The sequence below is a fragment of the Sceloporus occidentalis genome, unplaced genomic scaffold, assembly GCF_023333645.1.
Source record: "Sceloporus occidentalis isolate IW3139 unplaced genomic scaffold, rSceOcc1.0.p SCAF_9, whole genome shotgun sequence".
NCBI classification, from domain to species: Eukaryota; Metazoa; Chordata; class Lepidosauria; order Squamata; family Phrynosomatidae; genus Sceloporus; species Sceloporus occidentalis.
In genome coordinates this window covers 9,990,554-10,015,845 of record NW_028316989.1, presented here as the reverse complement: position 1 = coordinate 10,015,845, position 25,292 = coordinate 9,990,554, and the positions used below count along the sequence as shown (strand labels likewise).

General features: G+C 41.7%; 1 protein-coding gene across 4 annotated transcripts in view; it reads left to right on the top strand.

The window, feature by feature from the left end:
* The window catches only part of ROBO3 (roundabout guidance receptor 3), a 120,373-nt gene that overhangs the window by 59,963 nt on the left and 35,118 nt on the right, over window positions 1–25,292 (top strand). For all 4 annotated transcript variants that reach the window (XM_089538438.1, XM_089538436.1, XM_089538437.1 and 1 more), the window contains exons 4-9: window positions 313–433; window positions 916–1,054; window positions 2,635–2,762; window positions 12,174–12,298; window positions 15,239–15,410; window positions 23,739–23,944. In XM_089538438.1, the coding sequence (XP_089394564.1) occupies window positions 313–433; window positions 916–1,054; window positions 2,635–2,762; window positions 12,174–12,298; window positions 15,239–15,410; window positions 23,739–23,944 (891 nt within the window). The remainder of the gene's footprint in view (window positions 1–312; window positions 434–915; window positions 1,055–2,634; window positions 2,763–12,173; window positions 12,299–15,238; window positions 15,411–23,738; window positions 23,945–25,292) is intronic.

Sequence of the window (25,292 nt, the reverse complement as noted above, 5' to 3'; positions counted from 1 at the left end):
ACTGTAAAGAAGTTAAACCAGCCAGTATTTGGAAGAATTCCTCCAAGCAGCATTTCTTCAAATGCTACATGCTGTTCCGAGGGAAGGGAAACCTCCTGTTATTAGAAAAGATGGGGATGTTGCTCTTAGCATGCTTCTCATCATTCTAATTTGAGCAGTAAGTGGCTAGAAAGCTAGAAAGATCCTGGAATCTTTGTTTCCTTTCCTGCAGTAGTCAAGAGCAATTGGTTGCCAGCAAAACACAAGCATGAGCCAGATGAGTTTACATGTAGACATCTTTAGACAGAATTTCCTGTTGATGTTTCACCTTAGATCCGAGGTGGGAAGCTGATGATGTCAAACACAAGGAAGAGTGATGCTGGAATGTACATCTGTGTGGCCACCAACATGGTGGGTGAACGGGACAGTGAGCCTGCGGAACTGGTGGTGTTTGGTATGTATCAGCAAGGTTTTTACTAAAATGGGCTAGAGGATAATATGTCCATCCCAATTCTGCAAGGTGAGCAACACTGCAACAAAGACTTTCCATAGTAGTGTCCTGCTTCTGATCATTGCAGGATCACTCACTGGTGGGAGACGGGTAGAGATATCCTCCTCCTTGCACTTGTATAGGAAGTTGAATCTGCTTTGCCCAATCCGACTACTGCTTCTTAAAGCTGGGGAAGGGCATTTATGTAGTCCTGCAGTAAGACTTTGTAGTCTTATTGAATACAGGTCAGCTATGAATCTGTCACATTAGGTTACTAATCCATAACTGCAATACTGAATTCCAGCCTATAACTGTAACTAATTTAAAATATAACTTTCCAGGCCTGGGTGGGGGGATGTGAGTAAATTTGGGTCAAACAAGATGAGAATGGTAAGTGCCTCTTCTTCTCACCTTCTTTCTTTCACTGCTATTTTTGATCCTGACAGAGCGCCCCACTTTCATCAAGAGGCCCATAAACCAAGTGGTACTTGCTGAGGATACTGTGAATTTCCAATGCGAAGTGCAGGGGGACCCAGTGCCAACCTCACGCTGGCGCAAGGAGGAAGGGGAGCTTCCTCGAGGGAGGTCAGTGGCAGCTATGGAAAGTTCTCCCCACCACCACCATACATACATCTTGGGTCTAGGTTATCTGAAAGACTGTATCTCTCTTTATGAGCCCATTAGAGAGCTAAGATCTTCTGGAGAGGCCCTTCTCTCTATCCCACCACTCCCTTAGGGGTTTTGGGTAGGAATGGATGAAAGAGCCTCAGTGTCTGCTCCTAGGCTCTGGAAGGGCCTCCCTAGAGAGTCCAGAATGGCCTTTTGGAAGCAGGTAAAATGTTTTTTTTATGCTCTTACGCTTTTTAAATGGACAAAGGTTGTGCTTTCAAATGCTATGCAAGTCAGATGTCAAGGTTTATATATAGTTTTTAATACTAAATAAATTGTACTATTTTAAATTTGTTGTTAGCCGCCTTGAGTGCCTGTATTGGGAAAAGGGTGGGATGTAATTAAATAAATCAATAACAAATAATAATATTTTTTTCTCTTGGGGATCACATGGGGTCCTGCTGGAAATGTAGGCAGATGGTTCTGGAAACTAGAACTTTCATTAGTTATGTAATTACTGAATGCCCTTGGGGGTCAAATAGTACCTTTTGGTATCATTCACCTCCCCCCCATAAAATAAGGAGTGTTAAGGAGTTTGCATTTTCAAAGAGCTATGGAAATTGCTAGTAATAACAATAATGCCTAGAAAGAGATTCATTCAGGCCTCAAGCAACAAATGGTGGTTCTGTTACACTCCAGAGCTCACAAAGGTCAGCTGAACAGTTTCAAGGCAGTTATGGTGAAACGAAAATGTGGCTCCCAATCTTCTTGCCTTGATTTCAGGCTGAGAAAAAACCATTCTGCTTAATCTCTGGGACAAAGAGGTAGTTGGTACAATGGGGCTGATGAAAAATATCATCACAGGCAATTGCACCAGTTGCTATGCAATTAAAGAGTGCTGTCTTTGTTTCCTTCCACTTCAAATGTCCCTATATGAAGATGAAGGATATGGGTTGGGCTTTTTTGTGACAGCCTCCCTGCTCGCACTCCTGGAAATAAGGAAGACATTCCCAAGCCAGTGAAGAAAAAGATTAGGTTGTTTGCACCAATGCTCCTAAAAGTGTGCTTAAAATTCTTAATATGGTTAATGTGGCATAGAACATCAGTGATGGCTCTCTTTTTCAATTGCATTGATGTTCCTGAGAAATGTGCCTGTTTAATAAGGATGCTTTTGTGTAGATCCTCGTAGCATATGTGGTTTTTTTTAAAAGCACATTAATAATTGCTGATTGCCACTATTGTCCTTGAGGAGCCCATTACAGAGGGATATATGAGAAGCTGCAGCTCAGGAAAAGCAGTTGCTCAAAGACAGAACACATAGCCCTGCTTTCTGTTTGTAGTTTGCCTTGTTCAAAGTCCTGGCTGCTTGTGCTACTCCAGAATATGCACATGAGCCTCTCTACCTGACATTTCCAGAGTTCTTTGTTGTGCAAAGATTTGGATTTAATTACCTCCAAAGTCCCTTCCAATTCTATAATTCATTATTATTATTATTATTATTATTATTATTATTATTTGGAGACACGGTAATAACATGTTCTTTTCTACAATCCAAGATCAGAGGTTCAGAATGATAACAGTTTACACATCAGTCGGGTGAGCGCAGAGGACGAGGGGACCTACACTTGTGTGGCTGAGAACAGTGTGGGCAAATCAGAAGCTTCTGGCTCCCTCAGTGTCCATGGTAAGTACAGCACATTGGGCACAAAGGGCAGTTGCTAAAGAGGTACACTAAGAGGTAATGATAAGCAAAATGCAAATGGCACTTTCAAGTGTAACACTTACAGGTACCGAGTCTAGCTTTGCATTTTGAATGCTGCTCGATCACCTCTATCTCCAAGGGCTGATGGGAACAAGAGGGGCTGTAGTGAACATTATCCAACCCCAAAGTTATATAATTGTGCCAGCCAGTGGCAGCTGGTGGGTTTTAAGAACTATTGGTAGGCTTGAGCATCTTGGATTGCTTCTTTAAAATTTGAAGTACAACCCCAAATGGATACACCACTTCACTGACAGGGAAGCGGCCAACTGCCACTGGACTGAGCAATTACAAGACAATTGGTGTTGTGAAATGCCCTTCCCAAACTATACTTCACTGATTCATTTTGTTGATTTATCATCACATTTACTTCTGAATAAATCTCACTGAACTCAGTGGAATTTGCTTCTGATTAAACATGCATTGCATTATACTGTTAATCTGAATCCTCTTTTACTGACTCCCACATACAACATGGGGCATACTTTAAATCTTTGGGCTTGCTTTGAATAAAACATTTTTAGCTTTTTACATTTTTCTCCAAGACATCCAGACATCATTGCCCCACACCACAGTATTTTCGATTTTAAAATAGGACCTCATGAAATTCTAGACTGTGATTTTATATGTCTAATGAGCTTGCTTCAGTCATTGCCCTTTCTTTGAAGAAGCTGTTAACACAGCATCTCGCAAATTAAATGAGCTGTTAAAGGAAGGATTCACATACTCTTTAAACGTGTTTTTTCCCATGAGATACTGAACTGCTATCCACGGTGATGCTCTCCTCCCCTCTCAAAGTGTGGCAAAAGAGGGGGGCCATTTTATATGGACATGACATTTTGAATTTCCCACAAGGCATCTTAGGATGGAGAATTCTGGGGAAACCAAAACAACAACCACTTAATGGACTACTGACTTGTTTCTTCCACCCTCTAAGACTTAATTCTCTTGAAACACTGACAGATTGAAACATTTCTGCCTGTTACTTCATATGTTCTCTGAGTCATGGAAGAGGGAGAGCCAATGCATGGCTGCCTTCTCCTACATCTTTATGCTGCTACTGAGGAGCGGAGGAGGCAGAGGACAGCCATTGATGGGGGCAGGCTGAGAAGAAGGGGCACACTAGAGAAAATACTGTATATACTCATGTATAAGTCTAGAAATTTTAGTAAAAAATTGATCCAAAAAACCTAGGTTGACTTATCCATGGGTCAGTGGGACCTAACTCTTATTTAAAAGGGAACCATCCCCTTTTCTGAGTAGGGTGGTGAAAGGTAAGAGCTTACTCCATCCCGGGACAACCTAAAAGAAGCACCGAACCCCTCTACTCTTTCCCTTGCAGTGCTGATTCTGGCCTTTTTGAATGTCTGGGTGGGAAAATGGCAGCATGCTTTGGCGTCATTTTTCTTTCCTTCATCTTTTACATCCTTTGTTACATGCCTCTAAGTTTCGCCCTTGACGTATACACAGGTTATATCAAAATACATAATTTTTGCCCCAAAACCTGTTCTTGACGTACATGAGGTGGACTTATAGCTGAGTATATACAGTACCTGCATTGCACTCTTATTTGGACATTTTAAAAGATACCTTTATAAAGTTAGCCTGCTCTCTCCCTCCCTTCTGTCCAAATGAGAAAGGCTGGTGTTGGTGTCAGAAAAAGGAAGAAAGAGTCAGATACTGAGCGCATGGCTATAGGGAGAAGGCTGCTTCTCTGCTGGGCTGGCTGCTCAAAACAATGACACAGGGCACACTGTTGGACTGGGTTGGATTGAGGCATACAGGAAACTCATTAGTCATGTGTAGCTATATGAAGTAGCTTTTTGGACTTAATATAGTAACAAATAACATTCTGCTGGGTGATCAAAGTAATGAATGATGCAACTACAACCTTAAAAAAATTAGTTCTATTTCTAGTGGTTCTCAAGAGCATGATTCAACTTGTTTAAAGGACTTTTTTTCTTGGCAGGGAAACTGTGTGGGGTTCAAAAAGGGCAGAAGGCTGTGAATGTATCCTACAGAATATGTATGGCTTTCATAGTTACCAATAAATGTGTTACAGAGTTGTATTGCCTACTTATTTGATATACTCAGTTTTGCATTTTTTCTCTAGACTATCCCAAAGGATCAAAATGGACCACCATTGTAGAGAAACCAAAACATTAAATTGATTTGTGTTTTTTGTAAATGCTATAAAATCCCTGGCCAACTGCAGAATAATAGAATTGAAACTAAACAGCCACATCGTATTCCCATATTAGCCTTAGTGGGAAGGATTCATAGCATTAGTAGGGGATTTTCCAGTTTTTGCAGGTCTCCATAAGGAGGGAAATGTCTCGGTACCTTTCAGCTTATCTGTGCTTCACGTGTTGATTTGGCAAATAATTCTGTTCATATTTGGCCTCTGGTTCCCTTCTGTCCTAATGATGGACATCCTTTCCTATTGACACTTTAAACATTCATGCCAGCTTAATTTGATCCAAATCATCTCATACTTTTTGTTTTTTGTTTTTTTCATATGTTCTCTTTGTTCCAGTTGGCCCATTCCGTAAGTATCCATTTCATCTCATAACATTGCTGCATGCTGGGATGGCTGAGGGTTGGCAGCCATTGGTCAGTTTTGTGCATGTGACTCAGGATATAGTATTACTTTACAGAAGGGTCCAAAAACAATACTTTCTTTTGACCGTTTATCATAAAAGCAAAATTAGGTAGCATATCTACTATCGGAACATGATTTACAGTGCAATCCTCTACCTACTTTATCAGATGTTTGTCCCATTAACTTAAATAAAACGTATTTCCAGGTAAGTGTGTATGAGTTATGGAATTGCATTCTTAGCCCTCTAATTCCTTTGCACTCCCAGAATTTTGCTGCCGTCTGAACTAGACTGCATTACACCCTTTTACCTTTATAAAAATTACACAATATTGGTATTTAATAAGCCTTGGTCTTGTCTCCTACAATGATCGTAACTCTGTCTTGGCTCTATGAGAAGATTGTTTTCTGAGCTGCAACGTGGCAACTAATACTGAGTCCATGTAATGACCTTTCCTTGACACATTTCTCCTACCCCTCATTTATATCGCTTTACATGGGCGAGAATGTTTCCTACCAATTTGAAGCAGGCCCCAGAATCATAGAATCATAGAATTGTAGAGTTGGAAGAGACCGCAAGGGCCATCCAGTCCAACCCCCTGCCATGCAGGAAATCTCAATCAAAGCATCCCTGACAGATGGCCATCTAGCCTCTACTTAAAGACCTCCAAAGAAGGAGACTCCACCACAACCTCTGAGGATGGAGTGTGTTCCACTGTCGAACAGCCCTTACTGTCAGGAGGTTCGTCCTAATGTTGAGGTGGAATCTCTTTTCCTGTAGCTTGCATCCATTGCTCCGGGTTCTAGTCTCTGGAGCAGCAGAAAACAAGCTTGCTCCCTCCTACCTCATTTCCTTTCTCTTTTTTCTTTGTGCATCAAAAACTTGGAATGGCATATCTTGCCCTGTCATGGATAATGATAAGGGAGAGTGAATTTTTTGGAGGTCTTGTATGGGCAGATCTCTGAAGTCTAATGCTCTGTTTAGCTCTAGTTGGTGCACTATCCTGTCACCTAGTGACGCAATACAAGCATTACACAATATTTGATGGTTAACATGTCTTTGAGTGTATGTTTATGTGCCTTTAAGTTGCCCGTTGTTCCCCAAAATGGAATACTACCCTTCTCCCAAAATGGCATCTATCCTGAACTTTTGCATATTTCTTAGCTGGGGCCCCTATAATGTAAGAAAGAGAGGCATGTTCTTACATTTTAATCACGACTTTCTATTTAAAGTAGTGCTCATGGTGATTAACAACTAACATTTATTTTTATTTTATTTATTTCATTTCAGTGTTACCTTTCTCCTAGGAAGGGACCCAAGGCAGCTTACAAGATAAAAACATCCCACAAACTTCACAGTAATTTTATTTAAATTAAATCCATCTATTTAAAACAGTATAAGTTAACATAAAAACAAACACATAACACCCCCCCCCCCAATAAGCCACGCTGTCGTGATTTTAAAAAATATTTATTTAAAGACCATTTAAAAAATAACAGCCATTAAAATAAACCACAATAATAGGACCATTAAAAGATGTGATCTCGCAGACATCCTAAAAGCAAAGCAGTGGGAACTGTCCTCATTTCTCAAGGGAGTGCATTCAGCAGTCTGAACACCACAAGAGAAAGCCTTCCTTTCCTACAGGCCTGTGAGCCAGGCCTCCAAAGGTGATGGCATTCTCTTGAAGACATCTCCTGAGGCCCTCACCTGTGTGCTTGCTTTCAAATATTTTTACTCTGACTGGGAACCACAGAATAGTAGACTTGGAAGGGATCCCAAGGGCCATCTAGTCCCATTTGTTCAGAGTGCAGGAATCCACAACTGAAGTTTCTCTGTTGGATGGCCATTAAACCTTTGTTCAAAACCATCAGTCAAAGAGATGCCATCACCTTCCAAGGTGCTCCATTCCGCTGTCAGACAGCTTCTACCATCAGGAAGTTAGATCTAGGTACCTCCAGATATTTGTCTGTGGTTTGCATATCCTTGAAATGCAAACCTGAACAGCTGCATTTTCTTTTTTCATCAGAGAGCAAGACTCTTGACAGCTCTCCTTCCTTTATTGTTTGGTTTTTTGCTTTCCTTTGAATTTGGCTCATAAATCACCCATGGACAAAGCCCTATGCTTTTCTTGTAGCCAGGAAGATAATGGCCCCAAAAGATAATCTTCCCAAAGGGGAGATGCTGGGTGATAGGAAATGCTACTTTTCCCTGATCCTTCATTCTTTTGTGAGCTGCTAGCAATGCCATTCAATTTCCTGCCTCGGGGAGGATGGGAGGTATTGAAGTTGAAGGGGGTGTAACTACCACCGTCCCTTATCTGCATGCTAGATTTGTGGGTGGCAGGCACATTTCCTCAGGCACGCAAGGTCATTCTTGCCTTCATTTTATCTTTTTCCTTTTGAAGTGGGAAAGGCAAAGTGGGGTGAGGCCAGGGGTAGAGGCAGGCAGTCATGAATATCCTGAGTCACAATATCCCTTCCATCATCCAGACTCCAGCCTTTGAAGTGATGCCTGTTGTGTTTGCGTCACACACAGAGAGAAAGAGAAACCTGGAAGGAGGATGGGGCTTTTCTAGCAATTATTAACCAAAGAGGCAAAATTACTGCCTTCCTTCCAATCCATTTACATTTTGATTTGATTATGGAGCAGGTGGCATGACCAAGACAGCAAGCTGTTGCTCTGGAAGATCAGAAGTCCCTCTGCTTGCATCCAGGCACATGTCTGAATGCATCTCCCTTTGCCCTCTGCAGAATTGGTCCAAGGCAGCTGATCTCCACTTGCAGTGACTATAGAATGATTGTTTCTATTGTTGCCTCCCACTTCTCCACCAATTGCTTAACCATGACTGTAGCCACCAGGGGACAAAGTGTGACCTCTGGCAAAGGAGATGTGACCTTTGCTGGACTCCTAAGAAAAAAGTGGCAGGTTGCTGTTTTTTATTGCTGCTCTTCTCTTTCAGAATTTATGGCCATCCATCCAAAAAAGCAAAAGCAATTGCTCCCAAATGCTTTACGGAGTGCAATGTGACCCAGAGCCTCAAGTTACAAAGTCATACACACACTTGCAGAAATGCTCCTGACCCCAAGCTTTGATGGTTTGGGGGCAAAGGAGGAAGGGGTGTATTTGGTTTCCCGTGGAGTTCGTGCTGAACATATCAGAACAATAAAATCAAGGAAGAAAATATCCTAAGCACATGATCACCCCAAGGTTCTTATAACATTTTATGCTGGTACTGAGGCACTACATTTTTACCTTTATGGATAAGATTACAGAAACTTGTGAGTTCTGAGGGGATGCTGAGACTTTAAAAAAAAAGATTGCCTGTAATGGACAGAATGTGAGCGCCTTTGTTATTTATGTTTCCCTTCAAAACCCAAGTTTCTTCCATAACACTTGCTGGAATCTTTAAGCAGACTAGTCTCACAAATAAGGGCCAGAAACATGTGATAAACCAGGGGCCAGGGAAAAATAATAAGTCCCTCATCCATATTCTACAAGATAAGAAAAGTAGGCATTGAATGATTCTTTCTGGGGAGGGAATTCCATAAATCTGGTGCCACCACCAAAAAGACCATGGGCAGAATTCTAAATCTACTTAGTTTGTTATTGTGTGCCTTCACATATGCATAAATAAGTAACATCTCCCCTTGACCCAATCACCCCAACACCTTCTTTTCTGAGCATCAGCTCCACTGAAAGAAGATGGTCCATTCTGCTGGTAATCGTGGCATATGTGGATGATGTTTCCATCCTCTCTCCTGCCAGTCACAGTCTGTGGCACGGAAGTGCAACAAGGTTCCTGCTTCTGATTGTCACAGCCCCACTTGCTTGTGGGAAGTGGTTGAAAACCTCATCCACCAGCATCCCAGTCACTACCAGAATGGATGTACTTCTTTTTCTATTCCTGATGCCCAGTACAGTAGTTTTGGGGATCATGTATACAGATCTGTAAGTGAGATAACTGAATTCCAGCCCATCTTTCTCATTAGCCACTTGTCTCACCTCATTGTTATTTTAAATTAATATTTTAATTGGATTTATTGTTTAATGCTTTTAATTTTTTATTATTTTTGATTTATATACTACTTTTCCCAAAATGGGACTCAAATTGGCTTTGTATCACATATGGTTCCACTTATTTTGTTTTAACTTATATTGTAAGCTGCTTCGGGTCCCTCATTGGGAGAAAAATGGGATATAAAGAAAAGAAAAGAGAAAAAGAAGTTTGGCGGGGCACTCAAAGGAGAGTCTTAGTTGGTGATCTCAGCATAAGGCCAGAAACTGGTTTTCTGGTATCAGCACCTTTGTCCAACCCAACCTGATGGTTCCTTGACAAAGAAGATTACCGCACTGGGGAAAAAAGTTCCCCAATGCGTTCTCATGGGCGTGAGCCCAAAACGTGATGGGAACCCGATGGGTCCCAGAACGCTAGTTTACCGCACGGTGGAACGCTGCTGTCACCACTGGGCGTTCCCATCGTGTTCCCAATGTGTTCCAGGAGGCGCCATTCTGGGAACGCTTTTGAGTATTGGGCACAATTCAAAGTTTTGTCTAACTGAGCCAATCTGAGCACTGGAAGAGGAACTGGCTGGGCCTGGGACTCCGCACTTCTTCCAGTTTTAAATCCTGACCATACTAATCTCCTCCTGCTCTGTCAAACAGTTCTTGTACTAATCAATAACTATTACACATCAGCAGTCATGTCTTTGCTTTATATGGAAAATAGCAGAGTTCGCGTGGGGCAGGAGACTGGATAACAGGCACCTGCTCACTCACAGACACCTCCCGATTAGCATGCGAGTAACCTAGCAATCTATAACTTCATTAAAGTGAGGCTTGCAGTGATCAGCATGACAATGGTGCACCTGAAGCTCCTTTTTATAATGGCCCAGTGGCCGATAAATACTTTCTACTTCTGCAAGAGAGATAACTTTTGTTTCTTTGTTGTTTTAGGTAATTTGGAGGGGAGAGCAAAGAAGTGATAAGGCCGGTGATTAGCATTAAAAAAAAAAGCCCTTTGTCTTGCTTTGAGTGCAAAGGTAGAGGTTCTAAACCAGGAAGGAATTTAAATCCAATACATGATTTATGGTCAGATGACTGATTTAGGAAACTTGTTCTTTTCTTATCTGCCTCTGTCACATTTTATACTTTATTCCATGGCAAGATGATATTTTCTGCAAACATTTAAAGGGATTTTTTTTTAAAAAAATTAAATCCCAGACCTGTCTGGAAATGCACTTATATGCTGGCTGTCATTTTAATGTCATGTCTTCTCTTTCTTCTGCCACACTCTAATGCTTTGAATCATCCCTATCGTTATCATTTTCTTTGTGAAGGCATCTATTTGTTATTGTTTCTGAAACCTTCTGGATTGCACCAGTGGGAATGCATGAAGCAAAAGTAGGCATTTCTGCTATACAGCAACATAAGATGTGGCCATATGCCAAGTTAGACTTTTGGTCCTCCTAGCTTAGCGTTGTCTACGTTACCTGATGGTGGCTTTCTAGTTTTGGGGAAAGTCTTTTCCAAGTCATGCCTGAGATTGAACTAGGAAACATCAGCACATAAAGTGTATGTGCTGTCTCCAGGGGTGTAGCTACAATGTGGTAAAATGAGGGTATTGCCTTCCCAATACACATATTGCCCCCCCCCACACACACACTCTTCTTTAGTTCTCAAATCTGTAGCATTATAGTAGTTTAAGACTTCAGTTGAGCATTTAGAAATAGAGTTTAGGATCAAAGAAAAGGAGCAGGAGAATTACCAAGGGAATGGAAATACAGCATATAGAAGAGATCTAGGCATGAAAGATTTTCAGCTTCTCAATCTCTGCAATGCTAGAGTGAAATGGAAATATGGTTACAAGTCCAAATGCTCCAATCCAATGGTTAGTCCCAAGTAGAGCAGACCCCTTGAATCAATGGGATTTGTATAACTGTAGACTTCTCAATCAGCAGTTGATCACCTGGTTGTGTGACAAACAACTCCTGATGAAATACCTCTCCTACACAACCATTAAAGCCACAGAAATATTTTCAGTCTGGCACTCCTAGTTGAAACTGGCAATTGAATTTAGACCAATAATTTATTAATTAATTCCTAATGGTAGAACCTTTCACTTTATATTCACTCATGAATATCCCAGTGTCAGGATGGTGTGATGAGTGACTAGAGCAAGTATGAAAAGCCTAGTGCTAAACTAGGCCTTCTTCGTGCTACATATGGTGCAGGTTTTGCATTTCCAGAAGTGTGTTGGACTGACTCTGTTTGGAGGAATGTGGAAAATTAAAATACTCAGGCATCCTGGAGCCACTATAAGTCCTGAGTAAACCCACTAGGGCCCAGTGAAAAAGAAGCAGACCTTGGAAATATTACTTTGCTAGATCAAGTCATAGAATTATAGTATAAAAAAATGACTACCAAATTCTGAAAAGTAGCACCAGAAGGGATTTTGCCAGGAGCTATCTTGAACCTGAAGCCAACCCTGCTCAGGATTAGACCTGTCGGGTTTCCACTGCCTCCCAACAATGCTGGCTACTGCAGAAGTGATACTTGTGGAAGGCACTAAGTATGCCTGAAATGAAGGACCTTAATGGAACCATATGGGAGACACTTTCCCCCTTCCTCACAATTTTAATTTGCCCCATTAGTTTTCACACACATGGAAGAGACTTGTTCAGACCTTTCAAACTTCTCTGTCTTTCTCTTTCTCCCACCTTTTTCTCTCTCTCAGTTCCACCTCAATTAGTGACCCGTCCTCGGGATCAAATTGTAACCCAAGGCCGAACCGTGACATTTCAGTGTGAGACGAAAGGAAACCCACCACCAGCTGTGTTCTGGCAAAAGGAAGGGAGTCAGGTAGGTATAGGATGACGCCTTTGGTCATAACTCATGTTGTTAATCTGTTCATTGTTGTTGTTCCTCCCCTCGATCCATGGGGAGAGGCGAGTAAGAAATAACAACGACAGTTATTATTATATGGGAGACTACAGTCCATCAAATAAAGACATAGTTCTGGCTCACCCTGGTTTTTAAGGGGTATTTATTCCTCTGGTAAAAATTACATACAGATTATGATGTAGTAACAATAGTGTAGGGGTTGGATGAAGGCATCTCTATGCTCAGGTGGCCACATGAGATGCTTGACAAGTGAGACAGCTTCTAGATCACAGGTGGGGAAATCCTGCAGTCTGGGATTATCTTGTGGCCCTGACTTCATGTATCATGTTGAAATGGAGTGTGCCAGAGAAAACAAGAACATAAACAGTCACATATGTTTGCCTACTGAGATGTTAGCCCCATTAAATTCAGTGGCAATTACCTGGTTAAGTGTGTTTAGAGTTGCACTTTAAATACTGTGAGGCAACCCTGAGTTTATGATAGACCAAGAAATACATTCAGGTTCTACAAGAATCAGCTCTATAGCCCTAAGGAAAACTATGGTTGTGGTCACAATTTTATCCCTAAGTAATTAAAATGCAGCAGCATTCCATTTCTTAAGCTCATAAGCTGCTTTCTTTGCCACTGTTCTGGTTTTAGGGTTTTTTTAAAAACTAAAATAGAAGAAATTATATATATATATATATATATATATATATATATATATATATTTTAAAAACCTTTTTCTGTAGGTAATTCATCTTTCATTCTAGTCTTCTGAGCAAGAGCTGAGATTTTATCTAGTAGTTTGTAGCCTGGAGAGCCATAGTCTGCCAACCAAAGTGTGTGGGATGCAGGTATGTCTCTAGAGAGACCCACTTCCTTGGAATGAACAATTGGCATTTTCTAAGTTGTCTTTAAATAGCTCTCAGCTATTACTGTGTCAGTTACTCACACCCTGAGAGAATAAGTGATGGAAAGACAAAGTGAAAGAGAAACAGGAATATTTCAACATGGAGCTTCTTGTCACACAGCACATATGAAGGCAAAGTTTAGAAGTAACTCATTGTTTCCCAGTAGCTAAGGCATAATTCATTATTATTGGAATATATCAAGGGATAATATTGTAAGCCGCCCTGAGAGCCATTAGGGCTGAAGGGCGGGATATAAATACCTAAATAAATAAAAATCAATAAATAACTTCACTCCTTTTGCAGTGTAACTGTAGCTGTTTTAGTTACTTCCACAGTTTGTGGATCCACACCACTAAAGTGTGTTTTCTACCAAAGGCCCAGAAGCTTATATCATTCTGATGCTTTAAAAATAACTGGAAGTATCTATTTTAGTTTCTTTTGTATAAAAAGAAAACAAAGGCCTAAATATAATTGCTATTCTCAGCTAGGATGGGCCTAGTGGATTACTGGAATTTATGTTAGTATTTACTTATCAAGTCCTAATAGATTCAATGGATCTACTCTTTAGTTCAGACTAACAACTGGATCAAGGTTAAAGAATCATAATACTTTAGCACCATGTCTGTATCCCAGAGAAGGAGGTTGATTTCTATGAGTAACCTACAAATAACTTTTTAAAAGTTGCTTTCCATCCTCTGTGGGGTGGAGGGGGGGAGGTTGTTTTATGATGGTTTCATATTCATAATCATATTTTAGAGATGAAAAGAATTTCAGATAACATCTAACCCATTGGCTTCCCTGGGGTGGGTGTTAACTCCTAGGAGATTATCACATTAGGGACAGGGCGTCATTGTCCCGTCTCTGACTTTCACAAATGACCCACTCTTGGCCCGTCAGGGACACATGAGTGAAAGTGATTACACAAATCACTTTCACTCAGAAGCTCATTGAACCCGTCATTCAGCTGCTCAGGAAGTATGAGTGAAAGTGATAACGCAAATCACTTTCACATGAAAGCGAGTTGAAAGGCTCATTCAGCCATCATTTCCAGTCTTGTATAATAATCGAACAACCCGTTATTACAATGATGGCTGAAAGCAGTTTCAGCTGATGGCTAAAAGCGCTTTTCAACCCACTTTCATGTGAAAGTGATTTGCGCTATCACTTTCACTCAGGTCATGGAGAGGATAAGAATAGGGGAGCAATCCTATCCCTATCCCATCCCCATGTGAAAATCTACCTAGAGAAAGATGCAGCTCAAGCCAGGATGCACCATTTACAAAAAATTATTAAGAAATTTGGCTACAGATGAAAAATGTAATTTATCCACCATACAGCGCACCTGTGTTTTACACGGGCGTGTCGTACGCGGCTTTCAGCATACGCTGAAACTGCACTGGAAGAGCCCATCACACACACCGGAAGAACTAATAGGGCATGCACCCATGGCACACGTGCACCACCGCACTGCTTCACGCCACAGGTGCAAGCCCCATTAGTTCCTATGGGGCTTCAGCATACGCTGATTTCCCCTTATGTGGAGGGATACAGAGGGTGCACTGTATTTTGAAATGAAACCTTTATGGTAGTGTGCCCATTATGAATATGGTCACCAAAAAAGAAAATAATAGTCATTGTGTGCCTCCAAGAGAGGTATTGTGGGAATGACTATTCTACAAAGTGGCTGGTGGAAATTAGTTGGCATTGAAGCCTGGAACCAGTGGTGACTAGTCATTCTCATATCAGACAGGTGATGAATCAACTCTGGGTTAATTTCCAAGGAGCTGTCCAAAGTAGTGAACCTATTTGGGGGTTAGCATTCAGAACTTTGGATACCTTCATGAAAGTTTAGACAAATTTCAAACAGATTCATCAGCACATTGACCTGGAAGTCGCCAGCTGCCTTTGGCGAGAAGTACAATAATGCTCCTTCTCTTAGTTGTTCTTCTGTTTTCAGTTTGTGAGAACTCAAGACATCCTCTTTTTCCTAATTCCTTTTCCGTAGATTCTTCTCTTCCCCAGTCAGCCTCCTCAGGCTATGGGCCGCTTTTCTGTGTCTCCAAGTGGTGAGATGACCATCACAGATGTGCAGACCTCAGATTCAGGCTACTACATGTGCCAGGCAATTAGTGTGGCAGGAAGCATCTTGGCCAAAGCTCTCCTGGAGGTGGAAGATGGTAAGTTATCTGTTGCATGCCAGTGCAGAGTTTCAGCCCTGCCTAGAAGTGACTAGTAGAAAAGCTGGTTGACGTGTTACTCCAGTCACAATAAGAAACTGTGGGAAGGGCTTTAATAGCATCAGTGGGGCTGGGAGGGGTAGGCAAAGAGTCCACAGAAAGACCTATCTCATTCCTTTAAAATAGCTTCTTATTAAAGATGCAGAGAACAATCCTCAAAGCACTGAGCAGCAGGGTGAACTAACTGGCCTTCAAGATCCTTTTAAATGTTATTATAGTATCCTATGGGTGAATCACAATTTAGCAATTCCTAAATCCATATCCTTATCTTATGCCAGGCAATGGTGGGCATCAATTCAAACATATTAAAATAATTTGTAAAGGATCTCTGTGGATCATTTTGGATGATACTCCTAACATAATATAGAAAGAGGCGGACAATATGTTTTCCCTGTTCCACATGACAGCACTATCTGAACTAGTGGTAAGTGATACAATATAGAAACAGGTTCACACTGTGCAGTGGGGGAAGGCACACAGTAGGATCTCTGCTGCGTCTTGTCTTTCCATCTTTTCTTTATGGGAAAACATGAATTTCTGGATCTTCATTGCTTGCTGTGATGAGGCTAGCTGGTGGGATTTGTTAATATCTATCCAAGAGGAATCTTTCTTGCTACTCTCTTTTAACTTCCTACAGCTAATGTCATATTGTGTAAGCTTCCTGGGCTATATGTTTTTGCCAGGAAAAGGGAGAGAAGCAGAGAGGGCAGAGGTTACTTTGGATCGGAGGACAATTCACATTTATTGATGAAATGCAACCACTAGAAAAGCAGAAGTGTGGGACCAGACACAAGTGATTAGGTTGCTTTCCGCTTCCAGTTCCCAGGTCAGCTGGATGTGATTTGAACTATTCTTCTAAACCCATAGCTGCTACCCATTCTTCCAGGGAAGCTTTGATTGTTCAAAACAAACCATTCTATATTAAGATATAGTCAGGTTGCAAGTCATCTGTTGGGATTGCTTTGATTGTCTGTTCCTGCATGGCAGGAGGTTGGACTGAATGGGCCTTGTTCGTCTTTCAGCTAGGATTCTATGATACAAAATGATAACAAAAACAAGTTTTCTACATTTTCAGGACAATAGCATCAACAACTTGTTCTTTGACTCGCTCTGCCTAGTGACAGGATGGATTGTCAGAAGGAACCTGGAGCTAACATAGCCTGCAGAGTCTCTCAGTTTGACCAAGTGTCCACCATGTCTGTTCTTATGCCGAATAGGCCTAGTGCCTTGGTGAACTAGTGACCTGGAAATGAAAAGCTTTGTACTGCCTTCTTTCCCTGCTCACTGCCACCCACAGAGATTCTCTCCAGAGAACAATCCTTTTCCTTTGACAGAATCCTTCCCCCTTCTCTCTATTTTAATGGCCACACCTGATCCATTGGTGGCAGACATTTGGGAATGGTTAATAAGACAAAGGAGGTTGTAACCCTAAAAATCCTCATTTAGTCCCAGCATCACCAGCTGGGTTTCTATGGCAACAAGAGAAGACACACTCTCCCCAAACTCTGGCACACCACCTTTGAGTGTGCTGTGTGTGTGTACATGTCACCCAGTGACACTTTTTCCTCTCTGTCTTTTGTGGTGTGTTATTGAGAACCCAAGTCTTCCAAGGTTATCTTAGCAAGTAGACAAGCGTGTTGGCAACTTGCAATGTCTGTCAACACAGACGAGCTAAAGGAGGACTGCTTACTTTCAGTGCCCCTTGACAACCCATAGATCTAAGGAGGAAGGCAGCTGGGACTTCCGTGTTGGCAGTTGCACCCCTGCCATGCCATGCCATCAAATATGATGTCAAGAGGGTTTTTTTTTCCTGCCGTGCAAGAGATTTGGTGGCAAGGCAAGGTGGGAAGAAAGTGCTGATGATCTGAATGATGAGTGCGGGGCCTTCATGCTGAAAGCCTGGCAGGTGCGACAGATGATTCCTGTCTGAATCCAGCTCCTTTGCTTTGATTGATTTCCCCCTCCCCTTCCCCTTCCCCGCTCCCCTGTGTGAGAGCTTTTGCTGCTGATTGTTACTGGGAAATTCAATTGTGTGTGAACTCTTGAGCGCCCTTTGTCCGTTTGTGGCTTCCCAGTCGATGGAGAGTAATTAGGGCCGTAAATAACGGGCAGAGCCTGTGAGCTGGCTGGGCTGCTGGACAGGGAGGTGAAGCTTGGCCGCCCCTCGGGTTTAGTTTCAGGGGATTAGAAGGCCACATCTTTCAGATAGGCAGCACACTAATCCAGCACTGATGCTCTTTGCCTTTGAGTCCTGCTGCTAAAGAGGGCAGTAGTTCAAGTGAGCTGCTTAAATATTAGAAAGAGGGATGGGGAGGTAGCAGCCCAGAGGAAGTGATGTCACTCTGGATAGGCCTTAGCCTTCATAATGTTTAGTTTCTTCTACATCTTGAAGGAGGGGGAATAGGTGCTTATTCTTGTCTTTATGGGGGCTTTTTAGTGGTAGGAGGTAAAAGGTAAATCCACCTCCTAATCTGTGGCATTAATCACAGTGGCAACCATGGATGAAAAAAGCATTTACTTTTGACTTTCTCATTTCCGAAATTACATGTCGATGCCCACTGGAATGAAAATGGGCTCCAGTCAGGACAGAGTTATCTATCTGTTTTATCTGTTCAGAAAATGGCAGGCTAAAATCCAAGGCAATATAATAGCTATTCTGGTTCACTTTTTAAATAGCCTCAAGAATGGGATGTTAAGAACAAATCTTGCCAAGAAAACCCTATGATAAGTTCACCTTAGGGTCACCATGTGTCAGAAATGGTGAAAGCAGACAACAACAAGAACAACAAAGCTCCATGGACTCTGAGTAGTTGAGGACAGAATTGCACTGTAATATGTGAAACAAGTAATATGTGGTTTCAATATATGATTTGTCTCTTCTCTCTTAAAAAAGACCAGGACTGACTGTGCTTAGCCTTAGAACATTATCTGGAGGTGGAATGGAAAATCAAGAGAAGAATGGAATAGAATATACTGGAAGAGATTGTGGCTGGTTGGCTGAAATGCTGACCTAAAGCACTTCTACCCTTATTATAATATTTTGTTGCCGTTTCCATTTTTCTGTCCTGATTCCGCATTTCTTTCTTTGCCTACCAATAATCCAAGCCTGCTTTGCTTATACAGTATAAGGGTCAGCTTTGCTGACCAGTGGAAGTCAAATTTCAACTTCAATTAATGGCTGTTTCTGTATCTATCTGAGGACAGAAATGCCCTTTGTGGTCCTCATTGGCCTCTTTCTCCTCTCCCTTCACCCCATTTCCCTTTCCTCTGGCTGCCTGCTCAGCTTGGTTTGCCTGCGTTCAATAGGGCTGTTATTTAGTGTCATTTCTCATAGTGTCAGAGCATGCTCCCTCCAGCATATCTAGTCAATGGCATTGATCCACAATGAAACTGGCACCAATGTCAAGCATCCAGAGAAGCATGGGGCAGGCAGACTCGTGAAGGAGCTTAGTTTGTTAACACAGCTGCAGGCTTTCTCAGACAAATGAACTACAGCCACACTAATAATAACTCGTTTGGCGTAGAAGTCTGTATTTGAATTCAGCTAGGCAGAACTGGTTTGCCATTAAGAATAGATTTGGTTTGTTCCGACCCATGGTTGAAAAACACTAAATCTATTCAGGTGAACAGTCTACACTCCGATAATATTTGGAGCAGTGAAAATGGGATGGTGCTTTCTAACCTCCTCCCAGCCTCCATCCACTCAGCTAAACCTCTCAATGTTATGCAGGCCAAGGGAACAAAACATAGGCCAAGGGACCATCTTTCACCCTGGGGACTAAATTCAATTTCTGAGAATTTCAGGGAGGATATTCAGTGGGGCAAAAGGCAAAAGAATATCACCTAAAATTAGGATTGTCAGGAACTCATTCACACTACACAGTTATAGCACAAGTATTCTACTTTAACTGCTATGGCAACATCCCATGGAATCCAATGATTTCCAATGTAAGGGGGGGGCGCATTTAAAATTCTCAGCTGGAGCATTTCATTAAACTAGAAACCTGTGGATTAGTTAGGATGGAATCATGTCAGTTAAAGTGGAATAATAGTGCTATAACTGTATAGTGTGAATTGGCAAGGAGATTTCATTGAGATTTCATGGTCAAAATCTAGGAATAGCCCCTGGTGATGTCATTAAATAGCAACTGTAGTTCCTCAGAGCATCTCATTTAGGTGTTTTTTTAAAAAGTTTAATAAATAGGATAAAGGAAAGCGAGGAGTAATCCTAAGGACTGGAGCACAGCTTTGGCGCGGCTTCCGGACTCTTAAACAGCCTACCTCCAAAGTGACCCGAAGCAGCTTTATTCTGGCCTGTCTGTATGGGCCCTATGATAAAGAGGAGTCATATTATGCCTTTAATGCCATGAGAGTTCCTGGTCCCTTTCCATGGCCACATGATGAATGGGTTATTTCAAGAGGGGATGCCTTTGAGTGCAGGCCTCCATGTAGTCTGGAATCCAGAACCAGTGAACCATGAATGAAGGTGTAGAGGAATAAGAAATGCCCTGATCCTGCAGTGACAAGGTAGTATATGAACAAAAATGATAGAAGGCAGAAGGCAGGGTTGACTTTGCTTAGATCAGCTCTTAGTATATCAGAGCGCATGAGTGTACAGAACATACGGCTTATTTGAATCCAAAGCAAATGTACAGACAGAAAGAAAGGCAATTTCTAAATTCCTAGTGTTCCTTTTATTATGTGGTGACTGAATCCCATCCTTTGTGTGTATCAGATTCTCCCATATTAATTTTTTATTTAATTCAAGTAGTCTTTTTTCTTTTTACTTGTATTTTGTCCACAATTTCATATTCACATTTTAGCATGTTTTTTTTAAAAAAGCATATGGGCTTGTATGAATTTTATTTCTGTTAGCAGAAACCTTGCAGATGTACTATTTTCTCAGGCAAGGCACACATGGACCCCTTGTCTTACCGTGAGTCTTTCAAGGTGTGAAATGGATACCTTCGTTGATAATCTTAACTCCAGTAAAATTATTTTCTATCCCTAATTCAAAACAGCTCTTTCATGCTATTTCTTAATTTTGTGTGTGTCTGTATCTCTAGTGTAAATAAAGCAGCAGGAAGAGTATTTAATAACAGCCAAATTGATTTCTCATTACTAGGTTACCTCTTAACGTTTCGTTATCACTGAACAGATATTCATTTCTCCTATTGTGTTAAATAATAGGCAAGTCTGTAGGAAATGATTTATGCTGTTCTGCCATGTTAATTCCACATGGGCACCTTGTCTCTGAATAAGAAATCTTTATCGTATCTCCTGCTCTCATAACAAGCAATTTCTGTGTAAATCGTAGCCTAGTAATGGCTTCACTTTGTTTCCCATGATAGGCAGGGTTGACAAGAGATGAAAAAGAAAGTGAGAAGGATGCTTTTCAACATCTTTGAAAAAAACAGAGGCAGCTAATACTATGCAGCTGTGTGTTGCATTTTCTTCACACACCCTGAATCTCTGCATCCCCCTTTTTGGTAATGTGCGGTTGGCACATGTAGCTCTATCATTTACTGATAATAGCTTGTGTGAATCATAGAATCATAGAATCGTAGAGTTGGAAGAGACCACAAGGGCCATCCAGTCCAACCCCCACTGCCTTAAGAAAAAGAGATGCCATAAACTATCTCATGTTTAATACTGCAAACGTAAGTTGCATAAAAATGTGCAGATGATCCTCCAGGCCCGACAGCAGAATCCAGCAACCTTGAGAGCAACCAGCAGGATCCTGGGGCCTTGACCAAACCCATTAGTGATAACTCATCTGTGAAACCATTTTAGATTTCCAACAATAGTAGTGTCACTGTCTAGTACTGTGTGATGTTAAAACAGCAGACCAAATGTCCCCAGGGGTTTAGAGGTAGTACAAGTGGGCTGTGCTGCTCTTTAGGTTTCCAGCCACTTTTATTTAATTCCCCCAATCCTTCTACCTTTCCCTCTCTCCACCAGTCAGCTTTCTAGAGTGGGCTCTTTGTCTTAGAGTATTTTTGCTTACTGATATATGTGTACTTCTGAATATCTTGGTGCCCCCAGCCTGTTGTTTGCTATCTGTGCATGGTTAGTGCTGTTTTGGCTAGATATGCATCAACAGACAGAGCTGAAAAAGCCAGCATGTTGCACTGTGTGAGTGTTGGACCATGACTCTGGAGACCAGGTTTTGAATCCCCACTCAACCATGGGCAAGTCACATGCTCTCAGCCTCAGAGGAAGGCAAAAGCAAACCGCCTCTGAACAAATCTTGCCAAGAAAACTCTGTGACAGGTTCACCTTAGGATTGCCATAAGCCAGAAAGGACTTGAAGGCACACAACAGCAACTCAGAACTAAACATCAGCAATGAAGAGAATGACAATAAGATGCTGGGGAAAATGGATGTTCTACTTTTTAAAAAGCCAGCATTGTAAACAAATTCTTGCCTGGTCTGACAGATCTCTTCTTATGTTTTCTGTGGTATTCAGAGTGGTTCTGTGCCATACCTAGTAATTAACTAGTCTGCTTTTTGTAAGAAGCTGCTCTGAGCTTCCCACATTTAGTAATTGGAAAACATTCTATCTGTCCTTTCAGAAGAGGAAGGTGATAACATAGATAAAAGGTGTGTCTTGACACATTTACTGCTGCCTGTTGTTCAAACAGTGCATCTCAAGGTAATCAATTAATGTTTGCCTTTAATTGAATGTTTAATTACATGTTACTAAACAAGCTGATGGATATAAGTTGTGCTACCTGTGTCTGTCATGGCAGCAAAGAAGCAATTTGTGTTCCATCATGAAATAAGCTTTTAAGATGCAGCAGAGATCAATTCCATTCTGGGGGAGTGTTTTTATGTTTGTGTATAAGAGAGAGAGAGGGAGAGGGAGAATATGAAGAATAAGGGAAACATTGCAGTCCAGCAGTAAGGAGTATGCAAGCCAGGCTTTACAAGGATGGGGTTTTCTGTGGGTTGCATGTGGACTGTATATGGGCTGCATTCGCCCAACCATGGAAGACTTAAGATAGGAAATGGAAGGAGTGCTATCTTCCTTTTAGGTTATGAAATATCTTGGGCCAGCCCTGTCTGCGCACCTTCTGTACAATTGACTAGAGAGAAATGACAAAACCTTCAGAGGTGGTGCTCCTTTTCCCACTCCTGGACTGTGTGTTTCTTGAGGGATGATGATCAGTCAGCAACAGCAAAAATGATGAGGAGGAGTTGGTGCTGCCCCAACTAGGATGGGCCACTGTAGATGCCCCCAAATGCCTACTCTTGCAGCGCATCCTCCCATGGGTAGGCGTAAATGAGAGGAAAACAAAAAGTTGGAAGAATTATCAGCAATCTGACACAGATTTCCCATTTAAGGAGGCTGGAAAAGAGTTTTCATTGGGCTTTGATTTGTGTCTGCTTGCTCACAACTGTGTTTTGACATGTTCAGAGATTGCCTTGTGCAAACACACTACTCATGCTTGTGGTCTGCTTGCCATGAGCAGTATAATGTGAGAGCAGCAAGCTTCCATGAGCCTTAACATAGAGAGAAAGAAATTATCTCCTCTGGTATCCCTGTTCCTATATGTTTTACTGCACATCTACAATTTATAGTTTCATTTAAGAGTGTACTACAGCTGTACAACTGAGGGTGATATATTGCACTGAGTGTCAGACTCCAGAAGGTAGGGAGCTGGTATCAGAGATAATATCAAATCTGTACTCTGCCATGAATCCTACTAAGTAACTGTGGACCAACTAATGCCCTTTTGGTCTAACCTACCTCATTGGGTGCTTGTGATGCTATTAAAGGTATCAGAGGCAACATGTCTCTGCATGTCAGTTCCTGGAGACTTATACTGGGGATTGCAGCCCTGTAGTTGTAATCATGTCTTGCTTATGGCCTTCTCATAGACAACTGGTTTGTTGCAGTATTCACAGAATGCTAAACTAGACAGCCTTTTAATCTGAACCACAATGTCTGTTACATTCTGATGGGGAGGAGGGCTTCTTAGAAGGGGAAAATGGAGGAAAATAATTAATAATTAATTAATTAATTAACAATAAAGCAGGTAAGTACTGTAACCACCTATCAAGTTATAAAAATCTTTTGTTAATGAGCTTTCTACATATAGCTTTTCCACCTGTTAAAAACTCTTTTAACACTCTTCTAGACCTGAATTTCAGACATCTTTAATCTAAAAAGTGGTTGTATCTGCAATACAGTGACGATAGTTGTATTTCATCGCATTGACCTGTATACCCATACTATGCTGTTTTGTCTTGTTTTGCATAAAGTGACATCGGATCGTATTCCGCCAATCATTCGTCGTGGACCAACCAATCAGACAGTTGCCATAGATTCTACAGCACAGCTACAGTGTCATGTGACTGGGAACCCTCTACCCAGCATTCAGTGGCTGAAAGATGGAGAAAGGATTGTGGGCAGTGACCCAAGAATCAGTCTGTTAGACAATGGAATGCTGCAGATTACAAACCTACAGGTAAGATACTCACCTTCTCTCATTGCCAGATGCAATAGCTCATCTTTTGTGCGCTCTTTTGATCTGTTACAGAAATGTTGCTTCCATGCATGTAAACTGAATAGAAGGAACACTTCCGCATTCTTTGTGTTTCATTTCTTACCAAGGGGCCTATTTGGCTTAACAGTATGCACTTTACCTTCAGACACTTTCAACTTGGCTTAGAATGGACATATAGTGGCCAGGCACCCTTAGTGAATTATGATGGTGGAGATCAGACTTTCACCATCACAATTCACTTTTTTGGTTGTTGCAGATGTCAGAATTCTGTTCTGCGCATGCAGTGACCAACCCCCCCCCTCAAAACTCACCTTATTAGCAGCACAGAATCCCAACATGGCCATTTCCATGTTACGGGAGAGCAAGGGGAGGAGGAAGGGGATTCCAGCTGTTTTCTTATGGCTAGATGCATTTCAAGAACATCATTTGCAAAGATGTGTCCCTGTTCATCTCTCAAGCTCTATGGCAACATGGAAATGGCCATGTTGGGTGGTAGTGCTGCTCCCAGTGCCATGCTTCGCGTGCCATGCTTCGCGTGGAGCTAGATGATTACCTCTAGTCCTCCAGATCCTTTATTTAGCCAACAGCTCCCACTGCCCTAGCCAGCATTGGTAATAGTGAAGGATTCTAGAACCGGCAGTCCAAAAACAGTGCCCTTCCTGCAACAGTGGGGGTGGAATTAATGGTGTCTGAGCAGGCATTAGCCATTTTTTAAACTTATTCCTGCCGGCTGGAATCTCTCCCCTGCCCTCAGATTAGAAAGAGGATTTTCTCAGGACCTCAGCAAGACCAGAAAGGGTTTAACACTTCCATCCATAGTGCATGTTAAATGCATCACCATGCATCATTTCATTATGAAATGTCACTGGTGATGGAAAACACATTGTCAAGAGGATGGGGCTTCATCGCATACAATCTGCAGGAATGGTCTGTGTGGAATTCTCACTGGTTCAGCCTAAAGTGCATCTCTTGACATCTTCACAATTGGGCAGTTCGCATAACCAGCTTTTTTACTGTTAGGTAGACTTTCCTTTGGCCCATGGACTGCAGAATTTTTAACTGATTTTGTGAATGCTCTAATGTACGTTTAGATTATGACTCACTGCATTTAGGTAAATGCAACCTCTCTAGTGAGCAAGCAGCAAGCAAATGTATACCACAGTGTAGTTAGGAACTGAATTGCTTGCGTTCATAATTGTGGTAAATTGCTAAGTAATGCAATTACTTGATAAAAGGAGAACCTGCAATTGCCCGGTTGAGAAGCTGAATACGAATTGTTAAATACTCCTGAAAGCCAAGTCAGAGAATG